Source organism: Vanrija pseudolonga, chromosome 4 (genome assembly GCF_020906515.1).
Source record: "Vanrija pseudolonga chromosome 4, complete sequence".
Lineage (NCBI taxonomy): Eukaryota > Fungi > Basidiomycota > Tremellomycetes > Trichosporonales > Trichosporonaceae > Vanrija > Vanrija pseudolonga.
In genome coordinates, this window is record NC_085852.1 from 2,791,188 (window position 1) to 2,819,157 (window position 27,970).

The following is a 27,970-nucleotide window of genomic DNA, read 5'->3' on the forward strand; positions in this document are numbered from 1 at the left end:
AGGTAAGGAAGTGGGAATGTCCACGAACCGATGGCGGCTCCAAGGTGATGTGGCATCCCCAGTGGCTACCAGACTCTCCAGTCACGACCCAGATCCTCCTTTCACTACGCAAGCATGCGGACTCGCTGCTATCCAAAGCAGTTGCTCGGCATGCGGGGTAAACGGGGTGTGGGCATCCATGACAGACGGAATGTCAAAGCCGACGGCGAACGGCGCCGTACGGCCGGGACGCGCGTGCCATGGTTCCCCGCCTCAAGCAACAATGCTGCACATTCCAGCGATGCTGCGGCGCTGCATACCTCCTAAACATAGCACAAGAAGAAGAAGAAGTGGGAGGTCTGAAGGTCGATGTGGACGCGAGCGCTCCGGTTCAGGCGGACATGAGTCACCCAAACCCACTGTGGCGTCCGAGTGTGGCGGCGGACCTCACTCCCGCCGCACAACTTCGACTAACCAACAACGCGATCTCTCTCAACCCCCCTTGTCCACAAACCCCGGGCTGGGCGTACCCGGCGAGGCTGCGGCGGAGGACTGGCGCTGCCTTCCCTCGGCGCTGCGCCGCTCTGGCGCCCCGTGGGCGAAACGCCTCGCCGACGTCTCCCTGGCCACTGCGGCGCAAGCTCCGGCCGGGCGGCACGGGGCGGCGTCGATATCTCTGGCCAGTCAAGTCACGGCCCACACCCGCTCCGCACCGGGAATGGGGAATCCACAGATGACGTGGAGGACGGTGGGGCGGATTGGGGAAGTGCGCGTAGCTGCGATCGGTTGTGTGCTTGCCGGCTGTCGTGATTGGTGACGACGGAGAAGAGGAGAAGAAATCCGTCGCGTAGGGGTCTACCTCGCCCCCGCGCGTCGCATGCTCTATGGTGCAGGGGCCCTCCTCCCACTAGCAGGCCAAACGAGCCTGAACCAACCACTATGCAGCTTTACAGGAGCAACTTGAAACACGCCAGCACTGGCCACTAGATTCATTCGCAATGCGACCTATGGTACAAACGCACGGGTGTGAGGGTGCGCCTCGCGCCAACCCCCTTTTCCTTGCTATTATTACGACTTGACCGAGCCCGAGTTGTCCTTGCACGACCAAGGCTTCTGGTCAACAGTCGTGTTGATGAGGTCGACGACGGCACCGTACGTGCCAGCGACGGTGAGGAAGGCACCGCAGAGGAGGAGGAGGGCGTTGACGCCCGCCATGATCTTGGTGCGCTGAGTGCGCTCGTGAGCAGGAACCATGCGCCAGTTGTCGTGGTACCACATGAAGACGTAGGGGACAATGCAGACGTTGGGGCAGATGAGGGCACCGATGAAACCGATAAGCGAGCCGAAGATGGGGATGGCCGAGGCGATGATGTAGCCAATAATGACCGAGCCAAAGGTGCACGAGAGCCAAGTGATCCAGTGGGTGGGGGTCGACTTGGAGAGGTGGGGCGAGCCGTGGAGGACGCGGACGAAGAGGTTCTTGCCGCAGAGCTGGACAGGTCAGCGGGGTCTGGCTTGGGCTTGGGTCTGAGCCACTTACGTGAGTGAAGATGGTGAGCGAGGCGAGGAGACCGGGGATGGCGAGGCCGTAGCAGACCTTCTTCATGAGGGGACCAGCCGAGCCAAGAGCGGGCGAGGCGACGTACTGGCCACAGAAGTGGTAGACGATCGAGCCGATGATGAGGTAGACGGCCGTGAGGAAGAAGATGGACAGAACCATGGGCTTGACGAACTGGCGGGGGTCACGCATCTCGGAGACGATGCCAAAGTACATGGGGGTGCCACCGTACGAGAAGACGATGCCGTTGATGGCAGACATGGCCGAGGCGAAGGTGGGGTGGGCAATGACCTTGACGCCAGTCTCCCAGGGGCCGGTCTGGGGAGCCTCCGAGGGGCGCTCCTGGACGCCGACGGCGACAGTGAGGGTGATGATGGCGGACATGATGGAGACGATACCGGCCCATCCGATCCACGAGATCTTGCCGAGGGTACGGATGGAGCCGAGGAGCCAGCCGGCAATGGCGGCGACGGCGATGAAGACGGCGGTGCAGGTGCCGTGGGTGGAGACGGCGTTGAGCGAGGTGGACACACCAACCAGGGCGGAACCGATGATGAAGACCATGACTGGGCGGGAGGTTAGATCTGATCTGATCTGGGCGGAGCCGGGGCGGGCACGGGGCCGCCCGACGGCACGGCACGCAAGACTTACAAAGAGTGAACACGACGTAGAAGGTCTCCTTGCCGGCGCGGCCGCCAAAGACGTAGGCGGCGTCGGCGAGCGAGTAGACCTCGGGGTGGTTGAGCTTGAACGATCCAATGACTGTGGCAGAGTCTGTGCGCGGGTGTGTCAGTTTCCCGTTCGTTCGGACAAAGGCCGACGGCCGTTGACTCACAGGCAATGATGGTCTGGATGAGGATGATGAGGAGGATACCGGGCACGAGACCGAGGACACCGAACACGGACGGCAGCGCGAGCACACCGAGACCGAGGTTGGCCTTGGTCATGAGGATGAACGAGCCCATGACGCCGACGGCGCGGAAGTTGGGACCGTCCTCGCCGACATCACCGAACACGGCATCGTGGACGGCGGCGGGTCCGACGTCGACCTCGTACGAGTTGCCCTTGCCCGAGGTGTGCTCGGTGCCGGTGCCGTTCTCGAGGTCGCGCAGCTGGGCCTTCTCTGTTGTCGCCATGTTTGAGTGAGTGTGTGTTTTGGTGTGTGGTGGGGGGGTGTTGCTGATTACAGCGAGCTGCCCCTCGAGTTTTTCAACCTTGCCTTGCCTAGCCTCCTCGCCTCGTTGCTTTCTCCTTGCTTCCCCTTCCACCTCCTCTCGTCCGACCTGACCTGACTGACCTGACCTGATCGTTTCGCGCTTCCCTGTGTCAGCTGGGCCCAGGGCAGAGCGTGCGACACGGCCCCACATGGGGCAGGGCAACCACCAAGGCTCGGTTCAGATGTAGGGTCCGCCCCGACCGGACTAGCCAAGAGCAAAGGATTCCAGACCGGAAGGTGCAGCTTGGTCAAGGTACTTCCACTTTCCCCACACTCGGTCCCCTCCGTAGGCAGGCGTGTCGGCTCTGTCCCGCGCGAGCGCCGCGGGCTTGCGGTCGGTTTGCGGGCAGGGCGGCAACGCGGAAAGGGAGGCGAGGGGGCGTGAGCGGTTCCTTGTTGGCAACGTCGTTGGTCGTCGGGCGGCTACGTTGGCATAAACTGCGCGCCCATTCAATGGCAATGGAAAATCTTCCTCTGATTGGAGAAATTTACGTCATGAACGGGAGCCCGGCATTCTGCGCCACTGGTGGCTTCGGCCTTTTTCTCGCTATCGAAAACAGCGACAACGACGGCCGTGATGGTGAGCGGCGCGCTGTCGGCGGTCTCTGCATTGGTCTCGGTGCTGTTGCCCACCGAGAGCGAGGGCACAGTAGCGGCAAGCCGTGGTATGCTTTGCCTAAGCATCCCTGCAAAGTAATCGCTGGCATTTCATCCGGAAAGATGGCAACCGACGGCTGGCTTGGCGGCGGCCCGCCCTGGAACAAGGGCGGCGTTTAAGCGACGTAAGACTCTCCGGCACGCCTCGCCCCCGACCCACCCACGCTCATGTGAGATCTATTGTGCGTGTGTGTGTGGTCGTGCGTAACGTTGCTCTGGATGTATGCAAGTGTCGCTCAATCCCGAAAGCAGCCTATACCGATTGCCGGCGGCATGGAAAGAGGAGTTCTGTTATTCTTGTCGTCGATGCTTGTGCCAGATGTCAACAAGCCGTGGATCGTCGCTAGCCCCAACGAATTGACCGAGATGAAAATCTGAGCCGAGTGCTGGTGACTGCGCTCCACGCCAGACACCGACCGGCGTGCTGTCCTCGTCTGCAACTGCAATTGCTCACTGCTCACGACCAACGAGCTCGCAATCGACATCCGGATATTGAGCCGGTGCATACCCCACTGCTAGTCTTGCACGTCGGTGCCCCGCCGCTGGCTCGTTGGCTGATACATCGTGAAACCCACTATGCCGTTCACCCTTTGGCGGTCCCTTTGCCCCTTTCGACAAACGACGCGCTGATCTGCACTCAATGCGGAGAGCATGGGGCTCTCGGTGATCGCGGCATGTCTCCACGTATCCTCACTCTAGCCCCACACGATTTGCGCTGCGGCGAGCGGGTTTGGGCGCGAAGAGCGAGCACAGGAGGCGACGGCGGCAGCGGCGTCGTGCTGCCACGGCATGTTCCGCCCGGCGACCTCCACCGCTCGTGTGCCACATTCACTGATAACGGCTGAACTCGAGGCTTGGCGGGCGGGAATGGCCCCCACGCCCACGCCGCGCCTTTGCGCCGTGCCGGAACAGCCGCCGGTCATGGGCCGCACTCCCGAGAGGAGCAGAGAGAGAGCGACCGAGCGAGCAGACATAGCCTCGCTAGTATGCACACGTCGCCGAGCGACGAGGAGACATCCGCGCAACGCACATATGTGCATTCGAGGATGCCTTCGCTTCCCCCACCCTACCCCACTCGGCAGCGCTGCGTGTCTCTTCAATGGCCGCAGCAGCGCGCGCTATGTTCCGCGATAGCGACGTGAGGACCGAGCATACCGAGCACGCCATGATCATGTCGCTATTACACTAGCTGCTGAAGCATCAGTCTCTTGCACAACCGCCGGCCCGGGAGTGGGTCGCTCGCTTTGCCGACACGATCTCAGTCAGCCCGGCGGCTGTCAGTCACCCCACCATGGTGAGGCCCCACTGTACCTTTAACGCGGCGTCGCGGCGTCCATTCCATGCAGTTAACGTGAGCGCAGGGTCAGAGGAGGGAGCCTCACTGGCCCAACGTTGCTAGCAATGATGTTGTTGGCATTCCCATAACGAACAGTAACAGCGGACCATGCGCAAGCCTAAGGCATCTGACCCAGCAGCCTGTTACCGCGATGAATCACGTCCAGCATCATAGCATGCAAGGTCTCGAGCTTGATGAACCCTGCTGCGTGAGGGATCTGCAGCGCGACAAGGTCCTCACTCTGCCCGGGGAATGCCGCGAGGAGCGGGATACAAGCTTCCTCGAAGACGCGGAGCGCGTCCTGGCATTCATCCATCTCCAGCTCGAGACGCATCCTGGCTGCGTAGTACCGCGCCTGTACGGCAGGGGAGGCGAGGCGAGGGTCGATTGCGACGTCGGGCGGCATGGGCAGACAGGCAGGCGGCTGCTCCTCTGTCTCTGGTGGTAGCTCGTCTTGAGTCTGAGGATGGTTAGGCCCACAACTCCACTCCGGCTCACCATGTCGAGTCGGCTTCGACCCAATCCGGTTCTTCTTATGACTGCAAGTCCAACATTGACGACAGAAGCATTGCGAGTGCTCGAGTGTGACGGCTCGGTGTGCGGCGCCCTCGTCTCTCCACGAGGCGTGTGGGGATTGTCACACACACACTGCTTCGTTCGGGCGTCGAAGCGCCCCACGCCCGCTCGTGGTCTTATAGTCTTTCCCCTTGACTGTGCGTACTGTGCAGAGATACCTGGGATGTGCATAGGTGGCGGACGCGCGAGGAATGGGTGCAATCCAGCTCAACGTACTGCTGTCCACTGTCCCGTCGTTGCCACCGATGAGTTGTGGTGGAGGTCGGATTGAACACCAACGATGACGCAACGACAGTCGTCGCTCAACCTTGCCATCATCAGCCCAAGCTGCCTTTCTTCCCCTCGACATTCCCTACTACCAACCCCCCACCCCACCCCGCCCACCCCACCAATGCCGCAATGGCCCTAGTCTCCGCTTCCGAAGTCTTCTGGGTACCCGACAACAACTTTGTCGGCGTCGCGGGGGGTAAGTCACCCCTTTCCTTTCCTTCCTCCCATCCGCGCTGACCTCAACAGCGCACCGAATCCTGGGACAGATCAAGCCGCAGACGCGCCGGCTAGTCGCGCCCCTAACAGCACTAGGGACGGACGGCGCGCTCGCGCTCTTCCGCGGCCTGCCTGCCTTGCGGCAGCGGTACTCTGCCGACCCCGACGGCCCGCTGTGGGGCATCACCGAGTTCAACCTAGTGCGCAACTCTATCGGCGACGCGGGGCTGCTCGCGGCGCTCAAGTACGCCGGCAAGGACAGCGCGGTGCGCACGCTCCTGCTGCATGGGAACGAGATTGCTCTGGCCGGCGAGGGCGTCGCGCAGACGGCCGCGCTGCTGCTCAACAAGTCGCGCCTGGCGCAGCTCGGGCTGACTGACCTGCCGCTGGACCCTGCGGCCGTCAGCAGCCTGTTCGGCGCGCTCAACGCGCAACACCTCCACACGCTGCACCTGTCCACGTGTGATATCCCCTCTGGCTGCGCGGCTGCCATTGCGGACTATGTGCGCTCGCCGCGCTCGCGAGGGCTGAAAGTCCTCGAGCTGAACGAGAACCGGCTCGGCCGGCGCGGTGTGTCGCTCATTCTCGACGCGGTGGAGGCGGCAAACTTCTCCCTCCTGCACATCGGGCTCATGTTCAATGACCGCCGGCGCCGGCGGAGGCGACCACGGCGTTTCCCCGCCTCGCCGACGGACAGCAGCGACGAGTCCGACTCTGACGACCACCTCGACAACTCGTCCCTCGCGCACCAGCTCGACAAGCGTGTGCCCGCGCTCCAGTTCAGGAACGAGGCGCTCACTGCGCGCGTGCGGCGGGCGGCCTCGCGCGCCATTGCGCCCGCCCGCATCATCCTGTGTGCGCGGTCGCCGACGGCGACGGAGACGGCCGCGAGGGTCATGCACGAGGCGTCCAGGGACACGAGCCCTGTGGTCCCCTTTGCGCTGCTCGACCTGCCGGCCGAAGTGCAGGTGCTCATTGCGCGCCACTGCTCGCGCGACGCGGCAGCGCTCAGCGAGGCCCAGTGGACGCGCCTGCGGCTCCTCGCTGCTGATCCTGGCGACCTGCGCAACGCGGCGAGGAAGATGCGCGCCGCGTGTGCCGACGTGCAGCTTGGTAAAGCTACGCGAGCGCAGCGCAGGGAGAGGCTCAGGGAGGTGCGCGACGAGTGGCTGGTCACCGGAGGGTGGGAGTGCTGGGAGCTGAATCGGCCGCAGGCGTAGGGGGATATGTTGTCAACATACATGTTGTACAGTACAGAAACAAGACAGTCTAGACCTCCAGGGCCGCCAACTCGAGCGCGTCGAGCACTCGCTGCGCTTGTCGCTGGCCGGTGATGAACGGGCCGTGGGCGGTTGCCTTGGGGGTTGTCAGCATTGCTCGCTCGCTCCCACCCCCACACTACTCACATAGTGGTCGGGATCTGTCGCTTCGCCGGCGAACAGCAGCCGCTCGTCCCAGAGCGGGCGCCCGAGCTCGAGGTAGTCCTGCGGCGTGGACGTCGTATCGGGGTCGAGGGCCTTGTCGTCGGCTACACGGACATACGAGTAGCTGCCGCGCGCGTACGGGTCGCTCTCCCAACGTGTAACCACCACAGCCTTGGGCTTGTCGGGCATGGCGCCGCCTGCGCTCTGGCCAAAGTGGTGTGTGAGGATGCGGTGCATGTGCTCGGCGATGTACTCGTCCGACTTTGCCTCGAGGTCGTGGCCAAAATCCGCGCCGCAGAAGAAGAGGAGCGCGGGCTGGCCGTTGATCGGGACGAGGTTGAGGCTGTTGAGCGCGATGTCCTTCAGAACCGGGAGGAAGTCCTCCGACAACTTGGAGGGCAGGAAGGAGAAGTACGGCGCCGCCTCGGGCCAGAACGGCTTGTCGTAGATCACGATAATCTTGTTCATGAGCCCAAAGCCCAGGCGGTTCGTCGCGTCCACGCGCCGCTTGGGGAGCGGCGGGTCGAACTTGGGCGGACTATGCTTGAGCACCCCGAGAGGAAGGGTACAGACCACATGCGCGGCCTTGTAGCTACCCTTGCTCGTGACGACCTCGACTGCCTCGTCGTCGTCGACGAGGCGCACCTCGGTGACTGGCTCGCCAAGGCGCACGTCCGCGAGCTTGCGCTTGCTCTTCTTGGCCTCGACAACCGCCTTGTGCAGCGCGCCGTAGACGCCGACGTAGCCGTTGACGAACGTCGCGTCGGGCCCGTTGAACGTCGCGGTCGAGTGCACGAAGCGCATCGACACGTCGTCTAGCCGGCCGCCGGTGTACGACTGCGCCGAGAGCACGATATCGCGCGCAAACTTGCGGTCGCGCTCGTTGTCCAGCCCCTTGAATAGCGTCGAGCGCGACTCGTCAAACAGCCACCCGCCGAGCGACTCGGAAATCGGCGGCACTTCGGTCGACGACGACTGGCTGTACTCGTCCGAGTCGGAGAAGAAGGCCTTGAAGACGTTAAAGTTGAGGCGCGCGGCGAGCTCCTTGTCGATCGGCGGGCCTTCGGGGGAGTAGATAGCCTCGAGGGCCCAGCTCTCGTGCGGGCTGTCCTTGTCGTCGCCCTCGGCGCCACCCTCATCTTCGTCCTCGCCCTCGTCATCGTCGTCGTCCTCTACCTTGAGCGGCAGGTTGTGCGCCTTGGCAAACTTGTACAGCGGGTTGCCCGCAATGCCGTGGATATACGACGCGCCCAGGTCGAAGAAGTAATTGGACTTGTCGTCCGTCTCGACCGTGTATGTGTGCGTGCGGCCGCCGATCCGCTCGCGCGCCTCGAGGAGGAGCACGCTCACCCCGGCGTCGGTCAGGCTCTTGGCGCACGACAGGCCGGACACGCCGGCACCGATCACGATGACTGTTGGCGCGTCGGCGTCCGAGGCTTTCAGCTTGGATCCGGCTTTGGAGGCCTTCTGCTCAGTGCTCGACTTGGAGCCCATGTTGTTGTGTTGTGGAGCTGTTGGAGCTGCTCGGTGTGATGGTAAGTGAGGGCGTCTGCGATGGGTGCTCCGCCGCGTCCTTTATCTTCTCGTCGCCGTCGCCAAGTTCTGCGCTTCGGATCCGAGATGAGCGCCGAGAATGTCTAGAGGAGTCGGACTAAGCGAGGGGTTGTGTGTGAGTCGTGAGGAACGAGGGTTGGATGGTGATGCTGGGTCGAGCAGTGGGGGACACTTTTATACCATTGCGGTGTTCACGACGTCATTGGGACCCTTGGAGCGCTGTTGCCAAGTCGCCGACGGTCGGTGGCAAGTGGACGGCTACTTCCCCTTTTGCCCACGTTGCCACATTTCATCGGGCCCGATGCAGAGACTCGACTAGGCCGGGTCTCGTTACGGGAGCGCAACATGTGGGTGGAGTGGAGTGGAGGCCGGGGTGACAACCGTCGCCCTCACATGGCGCACCCGAGCATGCTGCATCACCACTACCACTACCGCCCAACGCCCCCTAGTCCCCCAAACGCCTCGCCAATCTCCGCAACCTTGACCACCACACCAGCCGCAGCGGCTCTCAACCTCCCTTCTCTGCCCCCAGCGGCGCGCTCACCGCTGCTCTGCGCCTCGAACACGGCATGTGCCCACTCCCCTGCGCCGAGAACAAGCGCCGGCGCATCAAGCGCAAAGGTGCGCCCCTTGTCTAGCTCGACGGCAGTGTCGAGAACTGCGAGCGCCAGGCCGAGCGCCGCGGACACGACCTGCGCCTGCGGGCTGTTGTCCACCTCGCCGTCCAGGTCTGGTGTGGCCTGGTGCCGCGCACCGACGGTCGTCGCCAGCTCCAGGGCAGCAGGTGCCAGCACAGCGAGGAAAGTCGGCGCGTGCCGGGCCGCGTGGATCAGCAGCGCGAGTGTCAGGAGAAATTTCTCCAGCGCCATAGGAGAGAGGACCAGGCCGGTACCTGCACCCCGATACCGCCCGCCACTGGCGATCGCGCGCGTCTCGCGCACCGATGCGTCCTGGAAGTACTCCCAGAAGCGGTTGATGAGCGGGAGGATGAAGAACTCGGCGGCGACGGATGAGAACGCGGCGACGGGCCGCTGAGCTGGCGTTGCCCCCATCTGCCTCGCAGACAGGCTGCCCTCGACTGCAACTTTTGGTCTCGCCGGCTCACCGACACGCAGCCGCCGCTGCCTTGCGAGCTCGGGCACCGTCTCCTCGCCCTGCCGCGCACCCTTGCTCAGTAGGAGGTTGCGCATGTCGGCAGCTGCGTCTTCCAGCTGACCCTGCTGGGGCTGGTCCTGCGGCGTGATGTACTTCTTGTGAAGGGCTGGGGGTAGTGTCTTGGACGGGAAGTCGACGCGGCGCGTGGTCCGTGGTGGGTCTGGGAATGGAAGCCCCGCAAGCTCGCGGGCACCCATGGCGAGTGCCGTGAGCATGACAGACTTTTGAAGCAGCGAGTAGCTGGCCGAGAAGTACTGCTCTGCGAGGAATCTGCCGTCAGTTAAATCCATGCGAGATGCACTCACGGAGGCACGTTGCGCGGCGAGCAGGCCACGAGGGCAGTCACCAAGCCCTGGCGCTTCTTCTCAAAGTCGTCGAGATGGTATGGGTCAGAGAGTGAGATGGCCGCCTGGGCAACATCCACGGCATTCTCAACGACCTCGCCGCCAAAGTTGCGTTTGGCGCGGATGAGGCCCTCACCCCACTCCAATCCCATCTCGATTGACTCGGGCTTCTCCTTGTCACGGAGCAGCTCGACAAGCTGACGGACATATACCGGCCGCTTGAGCTTCTTCTTCTTCGTGGCGTCGATCGCGAGTGTCGGATCGGCCGCCACCTCTTCGAGGAACGACGGTGTGGGCGACGGAGACCGTGATGAGCCGGGGTCCGACTCGGCGTAACCCTCGAGCGGGTCGGCCGCTTGGTCGTCGTCCAGCATGATAATCTTGGGCCGGGACTGGTGTTTCCGTCCTCGTGGCTCAAGCTTGGGCGAGGGCATCTCCACAACACTGGGCTTTGAGACCTCTGGCTCGGGCTCGACGTCCCTGTCCCAGCCGAGGAGCCACGCCGTACCCGACGGGTCGGCCGTGAGCACCGCATCGGCATCCTTGACCCCGAGACACCCCCGGAGCCACCTGCACTCGTCCTTGCCGTCGCCGCTCCCGTCCCACATTCCTGTGAACTTGAGGCGGCGCGCTTTGACTGGCTTGCGATTCCGTTTCCGTGGCTCCTCGCCCATGCTGTCGTCTTCCAGGTCGGCCTGCAGCTCGGCCATGGTCTCCTCCTCGGTCGGCCCCTCCTCGCCGCTGTCGACGATCGTGAGCTCGCTCAGGATCTCGGCAACGAGCATGCCTAACCGCCGGATCTTGGGATCAGGATGGGACAGGAAGGCCTGCACAGCCTGCATGAACTGTGCGCGGCCCGCCAGGCCGATGAGGTAGGGGTCATACTGCGGCAGCAGCGAGAGCGCGAGGATGAGGGTGTGGGTGAGGCCTGGGTGCGGTGTCAGCTACGACGAGCGGAATGCAGCCGCCTTACGCACCAAATAATTGTCCATAGAGCCCAAACTTGATTTGCTTGGTATCAGACCACACGTCCATGACGCGATCGATGAGCTGCCTCGCGGCTGGGCGGTCAGTCAAGCACCAGTCCCAGACCCACCAGAAGAGCCACCGCCAGCAGCCCAGGCCACAATACTCCGCCTCAGCGCGACCTTGGGCACCTCCTCTCCCGCAGCGCTCCTCAAAAGCGTCTGCAGCAGCGCAGCCCAGGCATCCGAGCCGACGCTTGCGGGGCCCAGGAACTCGGCGACCACGACGGCGGCCCGGCAGACCCGTTCGTCCGGCACGTCTGGCTCGAGCGGGCTCGACGGTGACGCGAGGCGGAAGGTGACGTGCTGCGCTAGCGAGTCGGCGAGCGTTGCGAGCGTCGACGTCGGCAGCGGGAGGAGGACGGCGGGGAAGAATGAGCCGGGGTAAGCTGGGAGCGGCGAGCCGTCTGCCGGGTGCAGGTGGCCGAGCGCTGGCGGCAGAAACGGGGGGAAGAAGGCCGGCGTCGGCCCGCTCTCAACAGTCGGGGGTGTCAGCAGCCCGAGACCAGCGAGCTTGGCGTACGCCTGCCGGAGGTGCTGTGGCTCGCTGGTGCCCGCCTGCGCAAGCTCATAGCTGAGGCTTTCGAGCCTGCGCACCAGTGAGTCAAAGTACGCGCGCGGCACGAGCGAGCCGGGCACGTCGCCAGTCCAACCAGCCTCGCGCCAGCGGCCGACAGCGTTCGCGACTTTGCCGGGCAGCGCCGCGAGCGCGCGCAGCCCGTCGTCCCAGGCGAGTTCGGCCGCCGCGTGCCCCCAAGTGGCCCAGTACACGTCGTCGATGCCATAAGCCGCGGGCAGCTTCGCGAGCGTGTCGAGCACGTAAGCACGCGACTCGGCTGGCAGCGGCGCAGGCGGGGCCGGCGCGAGCATGCCGCTCAGGTTGAGGTAGGATACCAGCGCGACGCTGCGGTTGAGGGGGAGCTGGTCGGCGTGTTTGGCGGGAACGAAGAAGCTGTCGACGAGGGCGCGGCCGCGCGCGTCGAGCGCAGGCAGGAAGGTGGGCAGGGTGGAGAGCAGCGCCTGCTGCACGGCCGGCAGCTGGCGCGCGATCGCCCTTCCCGCGCCTGAAGCCGGCGCGATTGACGTGGGCGAGAGCCCCAGGTTGTCGAGCGTGCTGGAGAGGAGAAAGACGAAGCTGTCCGCGTCGGGTGGGGACGCGCGGAGCGCGTCCCGCAGCGAGCGGAGCGCGGCGCTCGCGGCGTCGTCTGGCGGCATGGTGGTGTGAGTTGGGCAAGCGCAAGTGTTGAGCGGAGAAGACGTTGACATCGAAAGTGGAGGTGTCTGATGGAATGCGTCACGTGGCCGCTGCGTCACCGACATTGTTCCAACTTACTCTTCGATCTCTTCGACACCTTTCGACACCGTCCTTCGTCCCTCCAGAGCACAACACCGCGCCATGTCCTCCCTCCTGGAAGAAGCCTACGCCCCGCCCCTGCCCCAGCCTGCAGCGGCGGCACCGCAGGCCCCGATCCCGACGTACCGCCTGCGCCGGGACATTGCGGGCGTCGAGACCGAGCTCGTCGTGGAGACGTTTGACGATAGGGTGTTGGTCGTGTTGACGCAGAGCGGCAAGGTCGGGTGCTTGGTGAGTGGGCGTGTAGCCATCTGCATTCTTCTTTGCGTGCGCTGACACGTCCCAGACTCAGGCCCACCTCCCGCCCGTCGCCCAGCTCGTCCCGCCCCCGGCGCACACGGACGCCGCGCCCTCGGCACTCTCGGCCCTCCCGCCCCCGCCGCCAGCGACGCACCTCACGCCGCTGCTCGGCGCGCCCCCGCAGCCGACACTGCACGAGCTGTACGTCTCGCAGATTGCCACGCTGGTATGGTGGGCGCTTCAGCTGGCGCGCGCGCCGCGCCGCCCCGTCGTCGTCGGGCTCGCGCTCAAGCGCGCGCCACGTGGCCCCGGGCTTGACGACGACGACGAGGGCGTGGATGGGGACGACGAGAGGGTCCGGTTCGCCGGCGTCATGGACATGGTGGCGTCCTGGCCTGGTCCTGCGTCTGCTCCTGCTCCGCAGTAGACGCCGACACCTGCCAAGCAACCGCGACCTGAGCCGAGGCGTCGCCGAGCCCGCCGCGCAACGCCGCGAATTGAAACTTTGCGCCGCGATCGCCAGAGCCCCCACTCACACGACCGACGAGCCAACCACAACGAGATAGATGGTCATAGAGGAGGCAATGTAGCATGTATATTAGTTGCACTCGCAGCAGCGGCGATCTCGTCGGGTGTAGGTTGTCACCCCGGCACTTCCGCCTCACTCCGCAGGAACTGCCCCAAGCCCCTCCCAACCTGCCTCGCGCACCTCGGCCTTCGGCCCTCGGCGCTCACCGCAGTCATAAAGTCCGTATGCATGTGCGTTCTCACAAAGAGTATGGACGTGGGCCATGGGCGGCCAATGTAATGTGCGTGTAGTTGAATCTCGTTGCTATGGGTGCTGTTGTCGCCGTCGGTGCAGCTCAAATCCGGTTGTTGTTCCGGCCGGCCATCTCGACGTCGTAGACACCGTGTTGTGCCTCGCCGTGGTCGGGGCCCGCGCCAGCGCTGTCGGCCATCTTTTCCTGCTGAGCAGCAGTCGTGGCAGTGGCAGGGTCTCCGATACCGGCACGGGTACCCCATCCAGTCTTGTGGAGGGTGAAGAGGGCGTAGAGCTTCATGATAGCGAAGTAGTAGCCGAAGAGAATGAACACGGGCACGTAGATAATGTCCTGGGGGCGCGACCAGAGGTGGGGGAGAACCTTGAGGGTACGAGTGCACATGAGCCAGACGACGTACGAGACGACAATGTTCCACGCAGGCAAGTGGTAGCCGCCGTCCTCCTTGTGCTTGGTACTCTTGACAATCAGGTAGATGACAAGACATGGGCCGACGAGAAGGGTGAGGGGGTTGATAAACTTGTCGATCATGGTGTAGGCGATGTACGGGTGCTTGGTCCAAACATAACGCTCGGTGAAGATGGAGCGAATGTCCGAGCGCCAAGTGTTACGCGTCCAACGGAGCACCTGCTTGAGGAAACGCCAGTTGGGCTTCATGGTCGAGAGAAGCTCGGCTTCCTTGCAGACCTGGACGTACGTGTTCCAGCCGTGCGAGACCATCCAGCGGGTGAGGAACTTGTCGTCACCAGAGTTGAGGTGGTACTTGCCGAGCCAGAGGTCGTTGGTGAAGCCGTGGAGGAAGTCGGGGTCCTTGAGAATAACAGTGCGGTAGGCAGCGGTACGGCCCGAGAGACAGGGGATACCGCCGTCAATGTGGGTCGACGACGCAATCTCAATGTTGCGGATGGTGAGACGGAAACCGGCGAGCACCTCCCAGACGGTCATGCGGGGGCCACAAGGCTTGACCCTCTGCGAGGTGCCGACGCCGCCGACCTGCTGGTCCTCAAAGCACGCAAGGACGTAGGGGAGGAGAAGCGGGGGCCAGATGGCATCGTCGTCGGCGAACACGATAATGTCGGTCGTCGTGTTGCGGATACCGTGGGCCATCTGGAGACGCTTGTTGGCGAAGGGAACCGTAAGGACACGAATACGCGAGGGGTCGACCGACTCGGCGAGCTCCATGAGCGGGCCCTTCATCTTCTCCTCGGTGACAATGATAATTTCCTTGGGGTTGCCGACGAGCCACGAGAAGGCTGCCTCTGGTGTGTGTGTTAGTGGTGTGACTTGTCTTTCCACAGGTCCACTTACCCCTGAACTCCTCTCCAGCATCAATAGTAGGCACGATGATCGTGACATCCTCGTTGGCATGGTCTGAAAAGGCGGTGTGTCAGCGGGCAACGGCCAGCGTGCGCACGCGCACGCGCCCAGTAGTTACTTACAGGTTGGAGTCTCGGGCAAGGGAATTGGGCGATACACGAAGCGTGCAATCAGACGAATAATGTACCATAAGTAACGGTAAAAGCTGTACAGTTAGCATAGGCGTAGGCGTAGGGTTTGGCGTGCACGGGCGGACGGCGGCGTCGGCGGCGCCAGACGCCAGGTGTGCGCCGGCGCCCAGGTCATCGACTGCGGATGCGAGCTGGCGCGTGATCCGAGCAGCAGAAGGAGCCCTAATGGCCAGCCTGGGCATCCTTTGACGCGCGCCGCAGAAACACGCGCGATCCGACCGCCGCGTGCGCATCCCTTTTGTGCCGACTTACCCAATGATGCCGAAGGGCACGACTGCGGGATGTCAGTGGGAGGGCTTGGGGCAGGTTGAACGGCGCGACGCCGCGAACTGCGGGTTGCGCCGCGGCGTCGCGCCAATGATGGCGACTTACAGACTGGAAACTTGTCTGCTGTGAGGTCTAGCGAGGGGTTAGCAAGCGGCCTCTATGCTCAGCTCGTCGCCGCTACTCACACAACATGTTGGCAAGTGCTGGCGCCTGCCGGCGGGGAACGGAACGGTGACGAGCCTGTCTGCGCTCACGACCCGGGCGGGGTGGTCGCTAGCGTCGTCTGTCGGGAGGGTGGTGAAAACGGGTCTCCTCGAGGGGGGGGAGCTGGGCCTCTGGCTCGCAACTCTTTATTATGCGCGCGCCGGCGCTGATAGGGGAGGGGGGAGGGGGGAGGGAGGAAGGGAGTGAGGGAGAGTGAGGAGGAGGAAGGTGAAGCAGTGTTGTGTGTGTTGTTGGATGATTGAGTGAGGGTTGGGTGCGAAAATGGGCGCGGCGGCGCAGGCGGGCCTAGGGCTACGCGGCAGTGCGTGGTGGTGGTGGGTAGTGTGAGTTGAGTGGTGCACCGTAGAGCGTAGTGTGTGTGTGGTGGGTTGGGAAGCGCCTGCCTGCACGCCCAGGGCACAATGCCGCTTGTCGATCGAGGGTTCCGGGGGCAAGGTGCTGCTGCCAGTGGTGGGCGCCGCCTGGGAACAACCACCAACCGCCTGCAAAACCAAACTCCAGGGTCGGGCCCTTAAAGTGTCAGACGCGCAACGCACACTACGATGCAAGCACGACGGCCGCCGGCCAATGACGCGGGGGGCGAAATGGTACAGTGCATTCGCGTTCATTGTTCTGTCTGGCAGGTAGTATAGCATAGCAGTGGTGAGAAGGAATGCATGTGGTGTGGTGTGTGCAGCTGCAGTGCAGAGAGCAAGACGCAGCAGCACGCACGAGCAAGCACAACCTTCCTCGCACCCCAGCTACCTCGGTGAAGCCCCCGCCGCCTCCCGTCGTCGAGATCCAGACCTCAGCATGCTCAAACTGCTGCTGACTGGACGCTGTTCCTGAATCGTGACAACGGCGCAGAGTGTTTTGTTTTGTCGCACCGTCGCAGAGGCCATTAGCCCAAACATAATAATCCCCCCCGTGCCTATTTATTTTTTTCTCGCTAAGGGTCTGCCAGAAGGGTCCGAGCAGCGCACAAGGGCCAAGGCGAAGCACCGCTTTGCGCCCGCGCGCCCACGCCAGCTGCCCAAGGCCCTTGGCTGGCTAAACTTGACACTTGTGTCAGGGAGGGAGCGTCACGGGAGCAGACGCGCGACCTTGGCTTTGAAGCAAGCAACACTGCGCTCGCTCGCTGCGCGCTGCGGACGCGATTCGGTGGGCGAAGTTGTTGTTGTTTGGCTCGCTCGACGCGACGAAGCGAGACGAACCAGACGTCGCAGCACACCCGCACGGACCTGATTCGTCGCAATTCCACAGCAGCAGATCATTACGGCCATCGTCATGACGCTTATTCGCACCAGAGCGGAGGCAATCTGGCGGCACTGGGCGTGGCGGCGGCGTGGTATACACGCGACCCGACCAACCGGCCGAGTGGCACCGCCGGCCGCTGTCGTCAACGCCGGCCACGCTCGGCGTCGCCGCATCGGCTCCGACTACGCACTGCATAGCGCACTTGCATTGGCGTTCGCCGCCCCGGCGCCGACTGCGAGCCACGGAAGATGCCGAAGCCGGGCCGGGGGTAGATCCGCTCGCAGGCGATAGCGTGATATCTCGCAACGTCGTCGCTGCTGCTCCTGTGGTATCTGACGAACGGCCGGCTACTTAAGCTGCTTCATAGAGAGCTCTGCTAACCAGTCAACCTAGCCGCTAAACCCCTCACGCCGCCATGACGCTCCCGACCGACCCGGCAGTCTTCGCCCCCACCATCCCGACCTTCAGCGGCGCGCCCAACACTGCGCTCCCCACGCCGCCCGAGTCGGCCCAACTCGCACGACGCAGGCTGATCAACTACGACAGCTACTCGTACGAGCCGAGCTCGCGCTGGGTCCGCGCGGTGCGCGGGGCCACCGCGGTCGTGGACAGCAGGTTCCAGCTGCTTGTTTGGGAGCGCGGCGTGCGCGGCGAGCTCAAGACGGGCAAGTTGCCCAGCTATGCGTTCCCTTCTGCGCATGTACGCACCGACCTGCTCCGCCCGTCGAGCGACGAGGCGGCGGCTAAAGCCGCGGTGAATTACTACTCGCGCCCGTCGCGCCACGCGGCCGTGGCCTGGTTCGACTTGACGCTCCCCGACGGCCAAGTGTTGCCCAACGCAGCGTGGAAGTACACCGCTGTCCCCGGCCTCGAGGACTACTTCCTCTTCCGGTGGACTTCGGGCCTGTTCGACTGGTACGAGGAGAGCGAGCGCGTGCACACGCACCCGCGCGACAGCCAGGTCCGCACCGAAGTGATCCCCTCTACACGCTCTGTGCAGGTGTACACGAAAGACAGCGAGCGCCGCCTGCTCGCCGACAGCACCGCCACGCGCATCCTCTTCGAGCGCGGCATCCCCGCCCGCTTCTACTTCCCGCCCGCCGACGTCAAGTTTGACGAGCTCGTCGCCGTGCCCGGCCTCGTGACGAGCTGCCCCTACAAGGGGTATGCGGACAAGTACTGGCACATCAAGGGCGACACCACCGAGGAAAAGCTCGCGTGGGCGTACTCCAACCCGCTGCATCAGGTCGAGTGGATCAAGGACTACGTTGGCTTCCTCAACGAGAGCGTCGAGCTCGTCGTTGACGGCGGGCCGTTCACCGAGGGCGAGCCGGGCTGGATCGAGTAGGCTGGTGGTGGAGACGCCGGGCTGGATCTTGAGTTGAACAGGCCGGGGGCTGCACACTGCAATAGAATACATCCATAATGTACACAACTATTAGCCCAGGAAGTTTTGCAGGTCGAACACGATCTGGTTGAAGTCGTCGGTCTGGTCGTCAGCGGCTGGACCTGGAGGGTACATCAGCCACTTACATTGGTCTCGGGCCACACGTCGATGGGGAACGGCTGGCCGACCGGCGCACCGAGGAGCTGTTGCAACTGCGGCGTCAGCTTCTTCCTGTGACACGTAGCTCACAAAGTCCGGCGAGATCCCCTCCTGCTGCACAATCTCGCCCGTGTCGCCCAGCGGCTGCCTCGACGTCGACGAGATCATGTCGACCCAGATTGGCGGCTGGGTGTCGAGGCCCGACACCATGGGCAGCATGGCGTCCGGCTGCAGGTCGGCAGGTGGCGGCGGCAGCTCGACAGGCGGCATGGCGACAATGTTTACCTGTGGTCTGCCCTCGCCGAGCTCGATCAAGCGGGTTCTCCAGCCAACCAGCATGAGGTGCTCTTCTGGGTCCTTGGCTGCCGGGCCGTCTGGCTCGCCCTCGGTCGATCCACTCTCGTGGTTTGCAGCTGCGTTGCGCGCCGCCAGCGTTTTGGCTTTGGCACGTTCGCGGAGGCGGAGCAGCCAGTCAAGGTTCTTGCGCAGCTCGCGGTGTGGCAGCGACGAGAGGATCGACTGGAGCAGGTTGATGACTGACTCGAGCTCGGCCATGGCGAGGGTCACGAGGGGTGACGTAGGGGACACGGCGCACACAGTCGCCATGCAGACTGCCGACGAGAACGCGTGCGACTGGTGGGTCAGCAATGAGGGGATACGCATCACCCACCCAGAACTGCCAATGCCTGGTGCTCAACAGAGGGAACAGCGAGTGGATACTTCTCAGCATGGCAATCATCATCTGAATGGTCAGGTTGGTGTTCCAGAGGGCATCATATGACTCACACTACTCCGCTCAATGACAGCGAGGTAGGCGTCCGCGTATGGCGAGTGCGTCGGGTCCTCGGGGAACGTGTACAGCGCGTGGACAAAGTACGGCCTCAGGAGGAGGAAGACAGCTGCGCAGTAGTCGAGCGTGAGGGAGTGTTGCTGAGTACAGGTGAGCGTAATCGTCGCACTCCACCTACCTGGAATGTGAGTTTGAGGTCCTTCCGGCTGGGCTCGGGGGTAGCAGCGTCGGCAGCGAGCTGGGTAGTGTATCGCGAGACCATGGCGCGTGCCGTTGCTCGGCACCTCAGATTGAAGGGCACCTCGGCCTCGGCCTTCACACTGAGGGGTTAGCCCTAGCACAAAACACGCCAACCCACATGCTCTGCCAGATCTCCACGACATGCGAGTATGGCGACGGCTGGACCTGGAGTGACTCGTCCAGCGCCCTGAGAGGTTAGCTATCGAAGGCATTGACCACCTCACCTCTTGACCAGGATCGACAGCTTGCAGCGGTGCAGCTCAAAGTAGTTGCTTGCGGGGATGTAGTAGTCGTCGGGGAACTTGGTGTCGTACTGGTTAGCAGCGATGCCTGTTCTGGGGAGGTCAGCACGGCACAGAACCTGGAACCTCACGGCCTGTCCCAGCACCGTGACTGCGAGTGTCAGCTACATGTCGCTTCCGTAGCAGACATACCAGAAACACGTCGTGGCTGAAGGCCTCCCAGAACACCTTGCGCCTGTTGTTCAGGTCTTCCTCGGACAGGTTCCAGCTCTGTCCATCGCGGTGGAGGCCCATCTGTATGGGTAAGCCAAGGTGACAACTGGTGACCCACCGAAAGGACAAGACGCATTGCCAAACCACGCATCTGCCACGCGAGGTCTGTCCCGCTGCGCATGCCCGCGTACGAGCAGTACCGCGCCATGAGCGACTGCGAGTTGTCAGATCGTCTCAAACCGCCAACTCACAGTCGTCTGCACGCCAATCAACGTTGTCAAAGTTAAGAACCGTCCGTTGACGAGACACTGGCGAGCCATGTCAAAGTAGAACTTTCCCGTCGGGTCGTCCAGTGGCAACTCGAGACTGACGAGGGTGCCGAGCGCGAGCACGATGTATACCATCGCGATACGCTGGAACGCAAGGCACGTATCGGTGAACCCCTTGGGGTCGGTGTTGAGGTTGGCGTACACGCTGTCGTAGATAACGGCAAACTCGTCACGGCTCAGCGCCGACCCGTTCCACGCCAAGTGTCTGTAGTTGCTCTCGACGAGGATCCACCCCTCGTCCTTGGACGGCAGCTCGGCCACCGCCTGTGCGTACCGCCGTGTTGAGGGGACGCCGAAGATGGAGCTCGAGGATGGGTCGGTGTGGAATGGATGGTTGGGCGACTGCGAGCGTGTCGGCGACGGCGGGCGGGTGTCTGCCACATCTCCACCGCCTTGGGGCTGTGGGTGTGAGCTAAACCGTGGACAGTGCGGATTAACTCACCTCGGAGAGCCATAGCGGCATGGCGGATCCACCGAGATATCTCGATCTCCCGCCCGAAACGACGAGCGTGCCCGAGTTCTTGACCCGGTCTCCTAGCTCCTCGTCCACCTCGACGTCGTCGTGCGGCGACTCGAGCTGCACGCGCCGCTGCTCATTACGCAGCATGTCGGCTGCTTCCTCGCCCTCTGACCGGCGAGCCTCGAAGCTCGCGCGTGCGCCAGCGGCACCGAGGAGCCCGAGGCCGTCGAGCGCGCTCGGTGGCGGGCTGCGGCGCACCTCGCGCCGCGAGAGCTCCTTGACGAGCGCCTCGAGGTCCTTGACCTTGTCAAGCAGTGTCTGGCGCTCCGAGAACCTAAAGTCAGCGAGGCCATACGCGCCGGCCACTCACAGCTCCTTGATGGGGAACGACTCGCCGGGGCACATGGCCGCGCACCCGCGCCGCACGCACGCCGAGCACGGAACTGGGGCGGCGTTAGCAGCCGGCCCGTAGCGCCATGCATGCGACTCACTCTTCCTATCACACTTGACCTTCAAGCGCCGGCATTCTGGGAGCCCCGCGGAGGAACGTCGCGCGAATCGCCGCTGGTCAGCGACATTGTGCGACAATGTGACACCGCCCCGACTTACCGGCACAGTTCTTGCCTGGTCTGGGTGCGGGTGTGCCATTGGCTTCATGGGCCTCGGCGGCTGCGGATGACTCGCGCACGGCCGGCATGGTGTCGTATCAGCTCTCGGGGGATGTACAGCCGTAGTAAAGAGAGTGCAATGCGACTTTGCGCAGGTTGAGAACAAGGGCTTTGTGTGAGATGGAGGTCGAGGGGGCGGGGGGGGGGGGGGGGGGGCAAGAAAGGCGCGGGGGAAGGGGGCGGGGGAGGAGGGGGTGGGCACAGAAAGGACGCGATCCCCCAGTTGCCACTTCATCCTTAGTGCAAGTCACGTGACTTTGCGCTTCACCGGCTGGGCTCCGCCAAACCGGCAAACCATCATCCGGGTGGGTAGGGTGCTCGTGTGCGCTGCGCTGACCTCTTGACACTTGCAGAGACTATGGCGGAGGTGAGCAGCATGCGAAGAAGGCGCAAAGGATAAGTACATGGGTCCCGTGGGACATGAAGATACCCGGCCATGGCTTTAAGGCTTGGGCCTCCGTGGGGCAACTGGCACTCACTCGGGCCGAGGCACGCCGACTCCTCGGCACCGCTGTAGCCACACACTTGCGCTGCTGACTGACGGCGCACACACATCTAGGCATGAACGTTTATGGGGTGGACCTGTAGCACCTGTCGCTCCCCTCACAACCTTCAGAACAGATCAAGACTTGATCGTTGGATTGAACTTGGGCGCATTTGGCAGCGGGAAGCCCAGTACGCAAGGACCCAGGCCAAGCCCGAAAAGCCGGCCCACGAACAGTCACGCTACTGAGATCACCAGATCCACTCTCGTCAAGCGGGCACAGCGACAAGACACACATCAGATCCACTCCTTATATACTCTCCAGCACCGAAAGACACACGCCGTGCATCTCCCGCCCCCTCACAGCCGCCGCGTCGACGCGAACTGGCCACCCGAAAAACCGGAGATACTGCGGAACCAAACACGCAATCACGGCTTCTCCTCCAAGCCCGATACCACCCCGCAGCTCACTCCGTCTACGCCGAGGCCGCAGTAGCTGCGCGAGCGGCGTATGTCTTCTCCGGCCGGAGTAAGGATGGCGCAGTGGCGGGGCTCTGAATGGCCCCGGTAGCCCGGTCACACGAGTAGCGGTGGTGCACCCCGTCCCTGGCCGATGTGTCGGCCCCGGGCACCGTGTTGTCGGACCCTTCTACCACCAACCTTCTCCAAGCCCAAGGAGCGTCACGAAGTCTGCCCAAGCGCAGTAGACAACGTCGACGGGGCTTGGAACGCCTTGGCAGTGTAATAAGCTGTCTCTGGGCAGGGTGTGCTCGCGAGCGAGGTAGACGCCGGGATGGCTCGGCGCCGATTTGGGCTGATAACGGCGCCGAGAGATACGTGGTCCTCAGCATCACAACATCACTCATCACCGGCGCTTACTGTCTCCAACTCGGTCAACCGATAATCTAAACTAACCAGTCGCATTGTGACCCATCCAGAACGTCTAATGCGTAGCTTGAAGCTTGTTTCACCGAGATAACGGCCAAACACCATTCGCCAGAGCCATGAACTCGGATTTCTCAGGGAAGACATTCGCCGCATTGGCCCACCTCGTTCCTTGTCTACCACCACTACACACTTCACAATTCTCCTTTCCAGCTCAAGATCTCACAAGAACGAGTCTTGCCCCCATGGTGCAGGCACCACGGCGCCCCATTGAATCATGCGCAGTCGTTGCGGAGGCCCCGCCGACCGCTGAACGCCGAAGGCGGCGGCACCGAGCCGCGAACCTTCCTCCAGGTATAAAGCGTCTCTGTCCTCCCTCAGTCTCGAGAGTCTCCCATAGCCACACTCACAATGTCTGACATTCAGAAAGTTGACGTTGACACCCACGAGGAGGAGGTCGAGGGCATCGCTCCTCGCGGCTTCAAGTTCGCCGACGTGTAGGTACCTTGCATTCCAGGCGTGCTCACCTCGTCCACAGGTTCAGCCGCTCTGACCACGCCGAGTTCCACAATGAGGCTATTGCCCGTTATGGTGAGGATGGAGCCATTTCCCCCGAGCTGGAGAAGAGAGTCCGCCGCAAGATCAATAGGGTTATTCTTCCTTGGTGGGTAATTGCCTTCCACTCCGTCAATCACGCGTTAACCCTCTCAGTTTGGGCATTTGCTATGCCTTCTACTACATCGGTAGGTGATGATAGGAGGTTGACGTCTCACCTGGTACAGACAAGACTACTCTGAGCTACGCGGCCATCTTTGGTGAGCTTTGTCCATCCTCCTTGCGGACCTGAAGCTGACTCTGGCAGGAATCAACGCACCGAAGGAGAAGGATGGCCTCGGACTCCACGGGACTCAGTACGCTTGGCTCTCGTCCATCTTCTACTGGGTGAGCTATTGGTGCCATCCTAAGCTGACATGCAGGGCTGGCTCGCTTGGTCGATTCCGAGTAACCTCATCATGCAAAAGACACCGGTCACGTCTTACCTTGGTGAGCTACTGTATCTTGAATGGCGGTAGCTCACACCCAGCCTTCAACATCATGCTCTGGGGTGTCTTCCTCATGGCCCAGGCTGGTGCCCACTCCTTTGCAGCTCTCGCTGTCTTCCGCGTGCTCTCGGGTGCCTTTGAGGCGATTGCAGACCCGGCTTTCGTGGGTTCACCGAGTGGACACCGCGCTGACCCGCCAGATGCTCATCACAAGCATGTGGTACACGACCTCCGAGCAACCAGGTAGGTCTTTTGTGCTGTTTTTGGCTGACACCTGCGCAGCCGCCATCAGCTTTTGGTACACCTTCAACGGCGTCGGTGTCGGTATTGGCGGTCTAATCGGGTACGGTATTGGACAGATCAAGGGGTCGCTTCCATCGTGGCGCTACGAGTGAGCTGGACTATGCCCAACCAAGCTCACCCCAGATTCCTCATCGTCGGTGCTGTTTGCTCGGCGTGGTCCATCGCGCTCCTTTTCCTCGTGCCGAATAACCACGCCTCGGCGTGGTGGCTCACCCGCGAAGAGCGTCTCGTGGCTGTCGCGCGTCTCCGCCACAACCAGACTGGTATCGCGAACCGCAAGTTCAAGATGGACCAGTTTATCGAGTGTATGCTTGACCCGAAGACGTGGTGCTTTTTCTTGATCGGTTTCGTGAGTAGTTGGTCCCAAGGGAAGAGACAGAGACAACTAACTCCTCAGCTCGGTGCTGTACCGAATGGCGGTAAGCCGCAAGCACGCCAACCGTAGCTGATCTCAGGCATCTCCAACTTCTCGACACTTGTGATCAAGGGCCTTGGGTGGGTTTCCCGTCGCGGAGTTTGGACTCACACAACAGCTTCGACACTCTTCACACCACGCTCCTCGGCCTTCCCCAAGGTGCCTTCGTCTGCGTCTGGATCATTTCTGGCGCAGTGCTGAACCACTACCTCCCTCCGAACTCGCGGACTTGGGTTTGCATGTGAGCTTTGTTCGGCCGACGAAAGTGGCTGACGACAGGCTCTACATGCTACCCACCATTGGCGGGTCGCTTGGGTTCCTCCTCGCCCCCAAAAACGCTTACGTGGCACGTTTGATCTGCTTCTACCTTACTGGCTCGTACCAGACGAGTTTTGTGATCAACCTATCAATTATCACGTCCAACACGGCCGGACAAACCAAGAAGATGTTGACGAGTGGGTTGTGGCACAACTGCGGCGCTAACTACCACAGACGCGCTCATCTGGTTCGGTTCCTGCGTCGGTTCCATTGCCTCTCCGTTCTTTTACAAGGCGTCTCAGGCACCCACTTACCCTCTCGGGATCGCCAGCATGCTCGCCACCAACATCCTTGAACTCTTGTGCTTTGTCTGGCTGCGGTGGTATCTGATTCGCCAGAACAAGAAGAAGGACGCGGCTAGAGCTCAGGCACAGTCTGACGTTCCCCACGTCAACGCGACCACGTTCAGCGATCTGACGGATAAGCAGAATCCAAAGTGGGTCGGGTGGCAGCATCCCGAGTACGGCGAGGCAACTGACGCGGCTAGCTTCCGATACGTGTATTAGGTTTAATCTTGTCGCTATCGTTACGAAGTCCGAAAGCGCGGGCATGAAACTCGGTGACAGCACGGGTATGACGCTCGGTGCCAAGAACGTGGCGCGGAAATGCAAAGAGGCGTATCGTGTAGGTAGAGAAGTTGCTGTGAATGCCAACAATCCCTCGGCAGAGACGTGTCGTTGCGGTGTGCTAACCGCCGGCCCAAAGTCACATGACCGGTTGAGGCCATGATGGTCCGGGGTCTGATGAAACGATGGCAGAGATTGGGTCTCGCTTGAATCGCCGACAGGCTCGTCCGCAGTCAGTGGTGGGTGTGCGTGGCGGGAGCAAAGGGGTAGCCGGTCGCATCGGGGCAGCGACACAGTGGAGTGGGAGAGTGGGTGCGGCGGAGATCATGGAATGGCGATAGGTGTGAGCCAGCGAGCTATCTGGGGGTGATGCCAAGACAGCAGCCAGTGGAGTGAGATACGTGGGGGTAGCATCGAGCCCACTGGTGTTTCGAGGCACACGCTCCAAGGGCCCTATGTGGTGGTGGGTAAGGTGTTTGCTCCACGTTCCTCGTGTGGTGGAGTCGTGGCGGCTTGGTGCCTCGCGTCAAAGTGCACCGACGGCGGTTACAGCAGGCGTTTGTCGACCGTCCGTCTGGCCCTGTCGCTTGGCTGCTGCAGTCGTCGGATATCAAGTCCGCCGCCCCGCGCAGAAGCCGCCGCGAGCCATCCATTGGCGTATCGCGCGGAGCAGCACCGAGTTGGTTGCCCTGGATAAACTGGGTCTCGGCGCTTAGATGGCACGACGACCCACTTTCAAACTCGGCGCCGACGAGTCTAGAGGGGGACGTTAAAAGCAGCCTGTCTGTGCACCCCTGCGCCCCCACATCCCCACGGATCCCCACACCATGACCAGCGACAAGATCACGACAAACGAAAAGCAGGGCGGCGACGTCGAGATCCTCGGCGTCAAGGAGATGGACGCGGTCGAGGTCGACGCCGTGTTCGGGTTCCAGGGCGAGGGGCATATCCACTACACGTCGATGGGGTGGTGCGTCGCGTGGCCGGCCGGCGCGGGCGGCGGTGGGAGCATGCTGACGGCCCCAGGGTCCAAGCCGCCATCATCCTCCTCAAGACGCAGGTCGGCCTCGGCGTGCTCGCCATGCCGTCGATGCTGCAGATGGTCGGCGCGGTGCCGGGGACGATCAGTGAGTGCCGGCGGAATAGTTACCGTTCAGGGCCGCGCTGTCCGTGCTAACCGCCGAACCCCCCAGTCATCGTCGGCCTCGGGATCCTCACCACATGGTGCGACTACGTCGTGGGCACGTTCAAGCGCAACCACCCCGAGGTGTACTCTGTCGCCGATGCGGGCTACATCATGTTCGGCAACTTTGGCCGCGAGCTGTTCAGCGTCGCATACTGGTGCTTCACTGTCGGTGTGGCGGGCGCAGCGATGGTCGCGATTTCGATCGGGTTTAATGCGATTACCGACCACGCTACGTGTACCGTTGTCTGGGTCGTCATGGTGAGTGCATGCGAGGGAAGGCGAGGGCCAGACGCAAGTGCATGGAAGGAGACAAGGCGAGGTTGTGTGGCGAAAAGGCAGTGTGGCGGAAAAGTGGCGTGGCAAACCGACGTGGCACTCGCTCACCATCCTCCTCCGCAGGCCGCCGCCATCTCTTGTGCCGCTGCATCGATCCAGACGCTCAACAAGATCAGTCTTATTGGATGGGCCGGGGTCGTAGGAATCTTTACAGCTGTGATCATGGTCACGATCGCGGTCGGCGTGCAGGAGCGTCCCGCCGCCGCCCCGAAGACCGGGCCTTGGGAGAAGGACACCCACGCGTTCATCAACGCGCCGATCTGGGACGTCGTCAGCGTGCTCTCTACCGTCCTTTGTGAGTGGATCTGTGCGTCGCCTAGACGCTGCTCACACCACAGTCTCGTACTCTGGCACCCCGGCCTTCTTCGGCGTCATCTCGGAGATGAAGAAGCCGCAGGACTACAACAAGTCTCTCGCCGTGTGCCAGTTCCTCACGACCGGCCTTTTCACCTCCATCGGCCTGGTGGTGTACTTCAAGGCGGGGCAGTACCTCTCCACTCCGGCGCTCGGCTCAGCCGGCGTCCTGATCAAGAAGGTGTCCTACGGCATCGCCCTGCTGGGCCTGTTCGCGAGCGCGATCCTCTTCGTGCACTGCGCCGCCAAGCTCATCTTCGTGCGCGTCATGCGCAACTCGCCGCACCTGACCGCCTTGACGCCGACGCACTACATCGTGTGGTTCGGCACGACGGTCACGTGTGCGACACTCGCGTTCATCCTTGCCGAGTCGATCCCGTTCTTCGGCTCGCTCCTCGGCCTGATCGGCGCGCTGTTCTCCACCCTCATGACGCTGCAGGCCACGGGGTGGATGTGGCTCTTCGACAACTGGCACCGCCGCACTCAGGCCAACCCCGGCTGGGGCTTCTGGCCCATGGTCGCGCTCAACGTGTTTGTGATCGTGCTGGGCTTCTTCATCCAGATCACGGGCGTGATTGCTGCTGGCATGGACATCAGGAACCAGTACCGCAAGGGTGCGGTCGACCGCCCCTTCTCGTGCAAGGACAACTCGAAGTAAGGGGATGTGAGGGGT

General features: G+C 62.8%; 10 protein-coding genes across 11 annotated transcripts; 5 read left to right on the forward strand and 5 right to left on the reverse strand.

Moving 5' to 3' along the window:
* Positions 1-955: 955 nt before the first annotated feature.
* mtr_17 (N amino acid transport system protein) lies at positions 956-2,904 on the reverse strand (the record flags this gene model as incomplete). The annotated part of the gene is made up of 4 exons (XM_062772926.1): positions 956-1,470; positions 1,520-2,103; positions 2,189-2,311; positions 2,373-2,904. The coding sequence occupies 4 exons, from the start codon at positions 2,902-2,904 to the stop codon at positions 1,048-1,050; spliced, it is 1,662 nt and encodes a 553-aa protein (XP_062628910.1). The 3' UTR covers positions 956-1,047.
* A 2,817-nt stretch (positions 2,905-5,721) lies between these two features.
* LOC62_04G006362 (uncharacterized protein) lies at positions 5,722-7,028 on the forward strand (the record flags this gene model as incomplete). The annotated part of the gene is made up of 2 exons (XM_062772927.1): positions 5,722-5,788; positions 5,839-7,028. 2 exons carry the CDS (start codon positions 5,722-5,724, stop codon positions 7,026-7,028), a joined length of 1,257 nt encoding a protein of 418 aa, XP_062628911.1.
* On the reverse strand, positions 6,721-8,913 carry PAO4_0 (putative polyamine oxidase 4). Its single transcript, XM_062772928.1, has 2 exons — positions 7,215-8,913; positions 6,721-7,164 (listed from the first exon to the last, which is right to left on the reverse strand). Exons 1-2 carry the CDS (start codon positions 8,724-8,726, stop codon positions 7,078-7,080), a joined length of 1,599 nt encoding a protein of 532 aa, XP_062628912.1. The 5' UTR covers positions 8,727-8,913; the 3' UTR covers positions 6,721-7,077.
* Positions 8,914-9,164: 251 nt separating this feature from the next.
* On the reverse strand, positions 9,165-12,525 carry tel2 (DNA replication checkpoint protein tel2; the record flags this gene model as incomplete). Its single annotated transcript, XM_062772929.1, has 4 exons — positions 9,165-10,211; positions 10,247-11,213; positions 11,263-11,346; positions 11,382-12,525. The coding sequence occupies 4 exons, from the start codon at positions 12,523-12,525 to the stop codon at positions 9,215-9,217; spliced, it is 3,192 nt and encodes a 1,063-aa protein (XP_062628913.1). The 3' UTR covers positions 9,165-9,214.
* A 170-nt stretch (positions 12,526-12,695) lies between these two features.
* On the forward strand, positions 12,696-13,331 carry LOC62_04G006365 (uncharacterized protein; the record flags this gene model as incomplete). Its single annotated transcript, XM_062772930.1, has 2 exons — positions 12,696-12,895; positions 12,951-13,331. The coding sequence occupies exons 1-2, from the start codon at positions 12,707-12,709 to the stop codon at positions 13,329-13,331; spliced, it is 570 nt and encodes a 189-aa protein (XP_062628914.1). The 5' UTR covers positions 12,696-12,706.
* Positions 13,332-13,639: 308 nt separating this feature from the next.
* On the reverse strand, positions 13,640-15,901 carry has1 (Hyaluronan synthase 1). The gene is made up of 6 exons (XM_062772931.1): positions 15,644-15,901; positions 15,564-15,590; positions 15,444-15,465; positions 15,123-15,205; positions 14,992-15,054; positions 13,640-14,942 (listed from the first exon to the last, which is right to left on the reverse strand). Exons 1-6 carry the CDS (start codon positions 15,648-15,650, stop codon positions 13,768-13,770), a joined length of 1,377 nt encoding a protein of 458 aa, XP_062628915.1. The 5' UTR covers positions 15,651-15,901; the 3' UTR covers positions 13,640-13,767.
* A 1,433-nt stretch (positions 15,902-17,334) lies between these two features.
* On the forward strand, positions 17,335-18,267 carry LOC62_04G006367 (uncharacterized protein; the record flags this gene model as incomplete). The annotated part of the gene is made up of 1 exon (XM_062772932.1): positions 17,335-18,267. The coding sequence occupies one exon, from the start codon at positions 17,335-17,337 to the stop codon at positions 18,265-18,267; it is 933 nt and encodes a 310-aa protein (XP_062628916.1).
* A 56-nt stretch (positions 18,268-18,323) lies between these two features.
* SPAC1F7.11c_6 (putative transcriptional regulatory protein) lies at positions 18,324-21,516 on the reverse strand. 2 transcript variants are annotated; one of them, XM_062772933.1, is made up of 16 exons: positions 21,349-21,516; positions 21,231-21,266; positions 21,110-21,182; positions 20,722-21,073; positions 20,202-20,678; positions 20,069-20,164; positions 19,930-20,031; positions 19,869-19,888; positions 19,720-19,830; positions 19,614-19,682; positions 19,434-19,575; positions 19,252-19,395; positions 19,136-19,207; positions 18,556-19,098; positions 18,453-18,518; positions 18,324-18,408 (listed from the first exon to the last, which is right to left on the reverse strand). In XM_062772933.1, the coding sequence occupies exons 1-16, from the start codon at positions 21,434-21,436 to the stop codon at positions 18,358-18,360; spliced, it is 2,442 nt and encodes an 813-aa protein (XP_062628917.1). In that variant the 5' UTR covers positions 21,437-21,516; the 3' UTR covers positions 18,324-18,357. The 2 variants fall into 2 exon arrangements, with proteins under 2 accessions (XP_062628917.1, XP_062628918.1); XM_062772934.1 differs by having other exon boundaries at positions 19,720-19,888; positions 19,926-20,031.
* A 1,671-nt stretch (positions 21,517-23,187) lies between these two features.
* Positions 23,188-25,549, forward strand: SPBC460.05_1 (putative transporter; the record flags this gene model as incomplete). The annotated part of the gene is made up of 16 exons (XM_062772935.1): positions 23,188-23,273; positions 23,315-23,440; positions 23,488-23,519; positions 23,559-23,591; positions 23,639-23,718; positions 23,754-23,820; positions 23,861-23,982; positions 24,020-24,062; positions 24,102-24,210; positions 24,246-24,471; positions 24,520-24,541; positions 24,578-24,617; positions 24,656-24,778; positions 24,817-24,992; positions 25,030-25,291; positions 25,343-25,549. 16 exons carry the CDS (start codon positions 23,188-23,190, stop codon positions 25,359-25,361), a joined length of 1,566 nt encoding a protein of 521 aa, XP_062628919.1. The 3' UTR covers positions 25,362-25,549.
* A 699-nt stretch (positions 25,550-26,248) lies between these two features.
* On the forward strand, positions 26,249-27,955 carry mtr_15 (N amino acid transport system protein; the record flags this gene model as incomplete). The annotated part of the gene is made up of 5 exons (XM_062772936.1): positions 26,249-26,391; positions 26,448-26,548; positions 26,615-26,865; positions 27,007-27,238; positions 27,282-27,955. The coding sequence occupies 5 exons, from the start codon at positions 26,249-26,251 to the stop codon at positions 27,953-27,955; spliced, it is 1,401 nt and encodes a 466-aa protein (XP_062628920.1).
* Between the last annotated feature and the right edge of the window lie 15 nt (positions 27,956-27,970).

Excerpts from the sequence above, each read along its gene's own strand:
- has1 (XM_062772931.1), bottom strand. Across the intron at positions 15,206-15,443 it reads GTGCCCTTCGGCATCATTGG|CTTTTACCGTTACTTATGGT; the intron begins GTAAGTCGGCAC and ends CTAACTGTACAG. Across the intron at positions 14,943-14,991 it reads TGCTGGAGAGGAGTTCAGGG|AGGCAGCCTTCTCGTGGCTC; the intron begins GTAAGTGGACCT and ends CACACACACCAG.
- PAO4_0 (XM_062772928.1), bottom strand. The coding sequence starts at position 8,726 with ATGGGCTCCAAGTCGAGCACTGAGCAGAAGGCCTCCAAAGCCGGATCC. Across the intron at positions 7,165-7,214 it reads CGACAGATCCCGACCACTAT|GCAACCGCCCACGGCCCGTT; the intron begins GTGAGTAGTGTG and ends ACAACCCCCAAG.
- SPAC1F7.11c_6 (XM_062772934.1), bottom strand. The coding sequence starts at position 21,436 with ATGCCGGCCGTGCGCGAGTCATCCGCAGCCGCCGAGGCCCATGAAGCC. Across the intron at positions 21,267-21,348 it reads ACCAGGCAAGAACTGTGCCG|AATGCCGGCGCTTGAAGGTC; the intron begins GTAAGTCGGGGC and ends CGGGGCTCCCAG. Across the intron at positions 19,889-19,925 it reads CCACGACGTGTTTCTGGTAT|TCACGGTGCTGGGACAGGCC; the intron begins GTCTGCTACGGA and ends TGACACTCGCAG.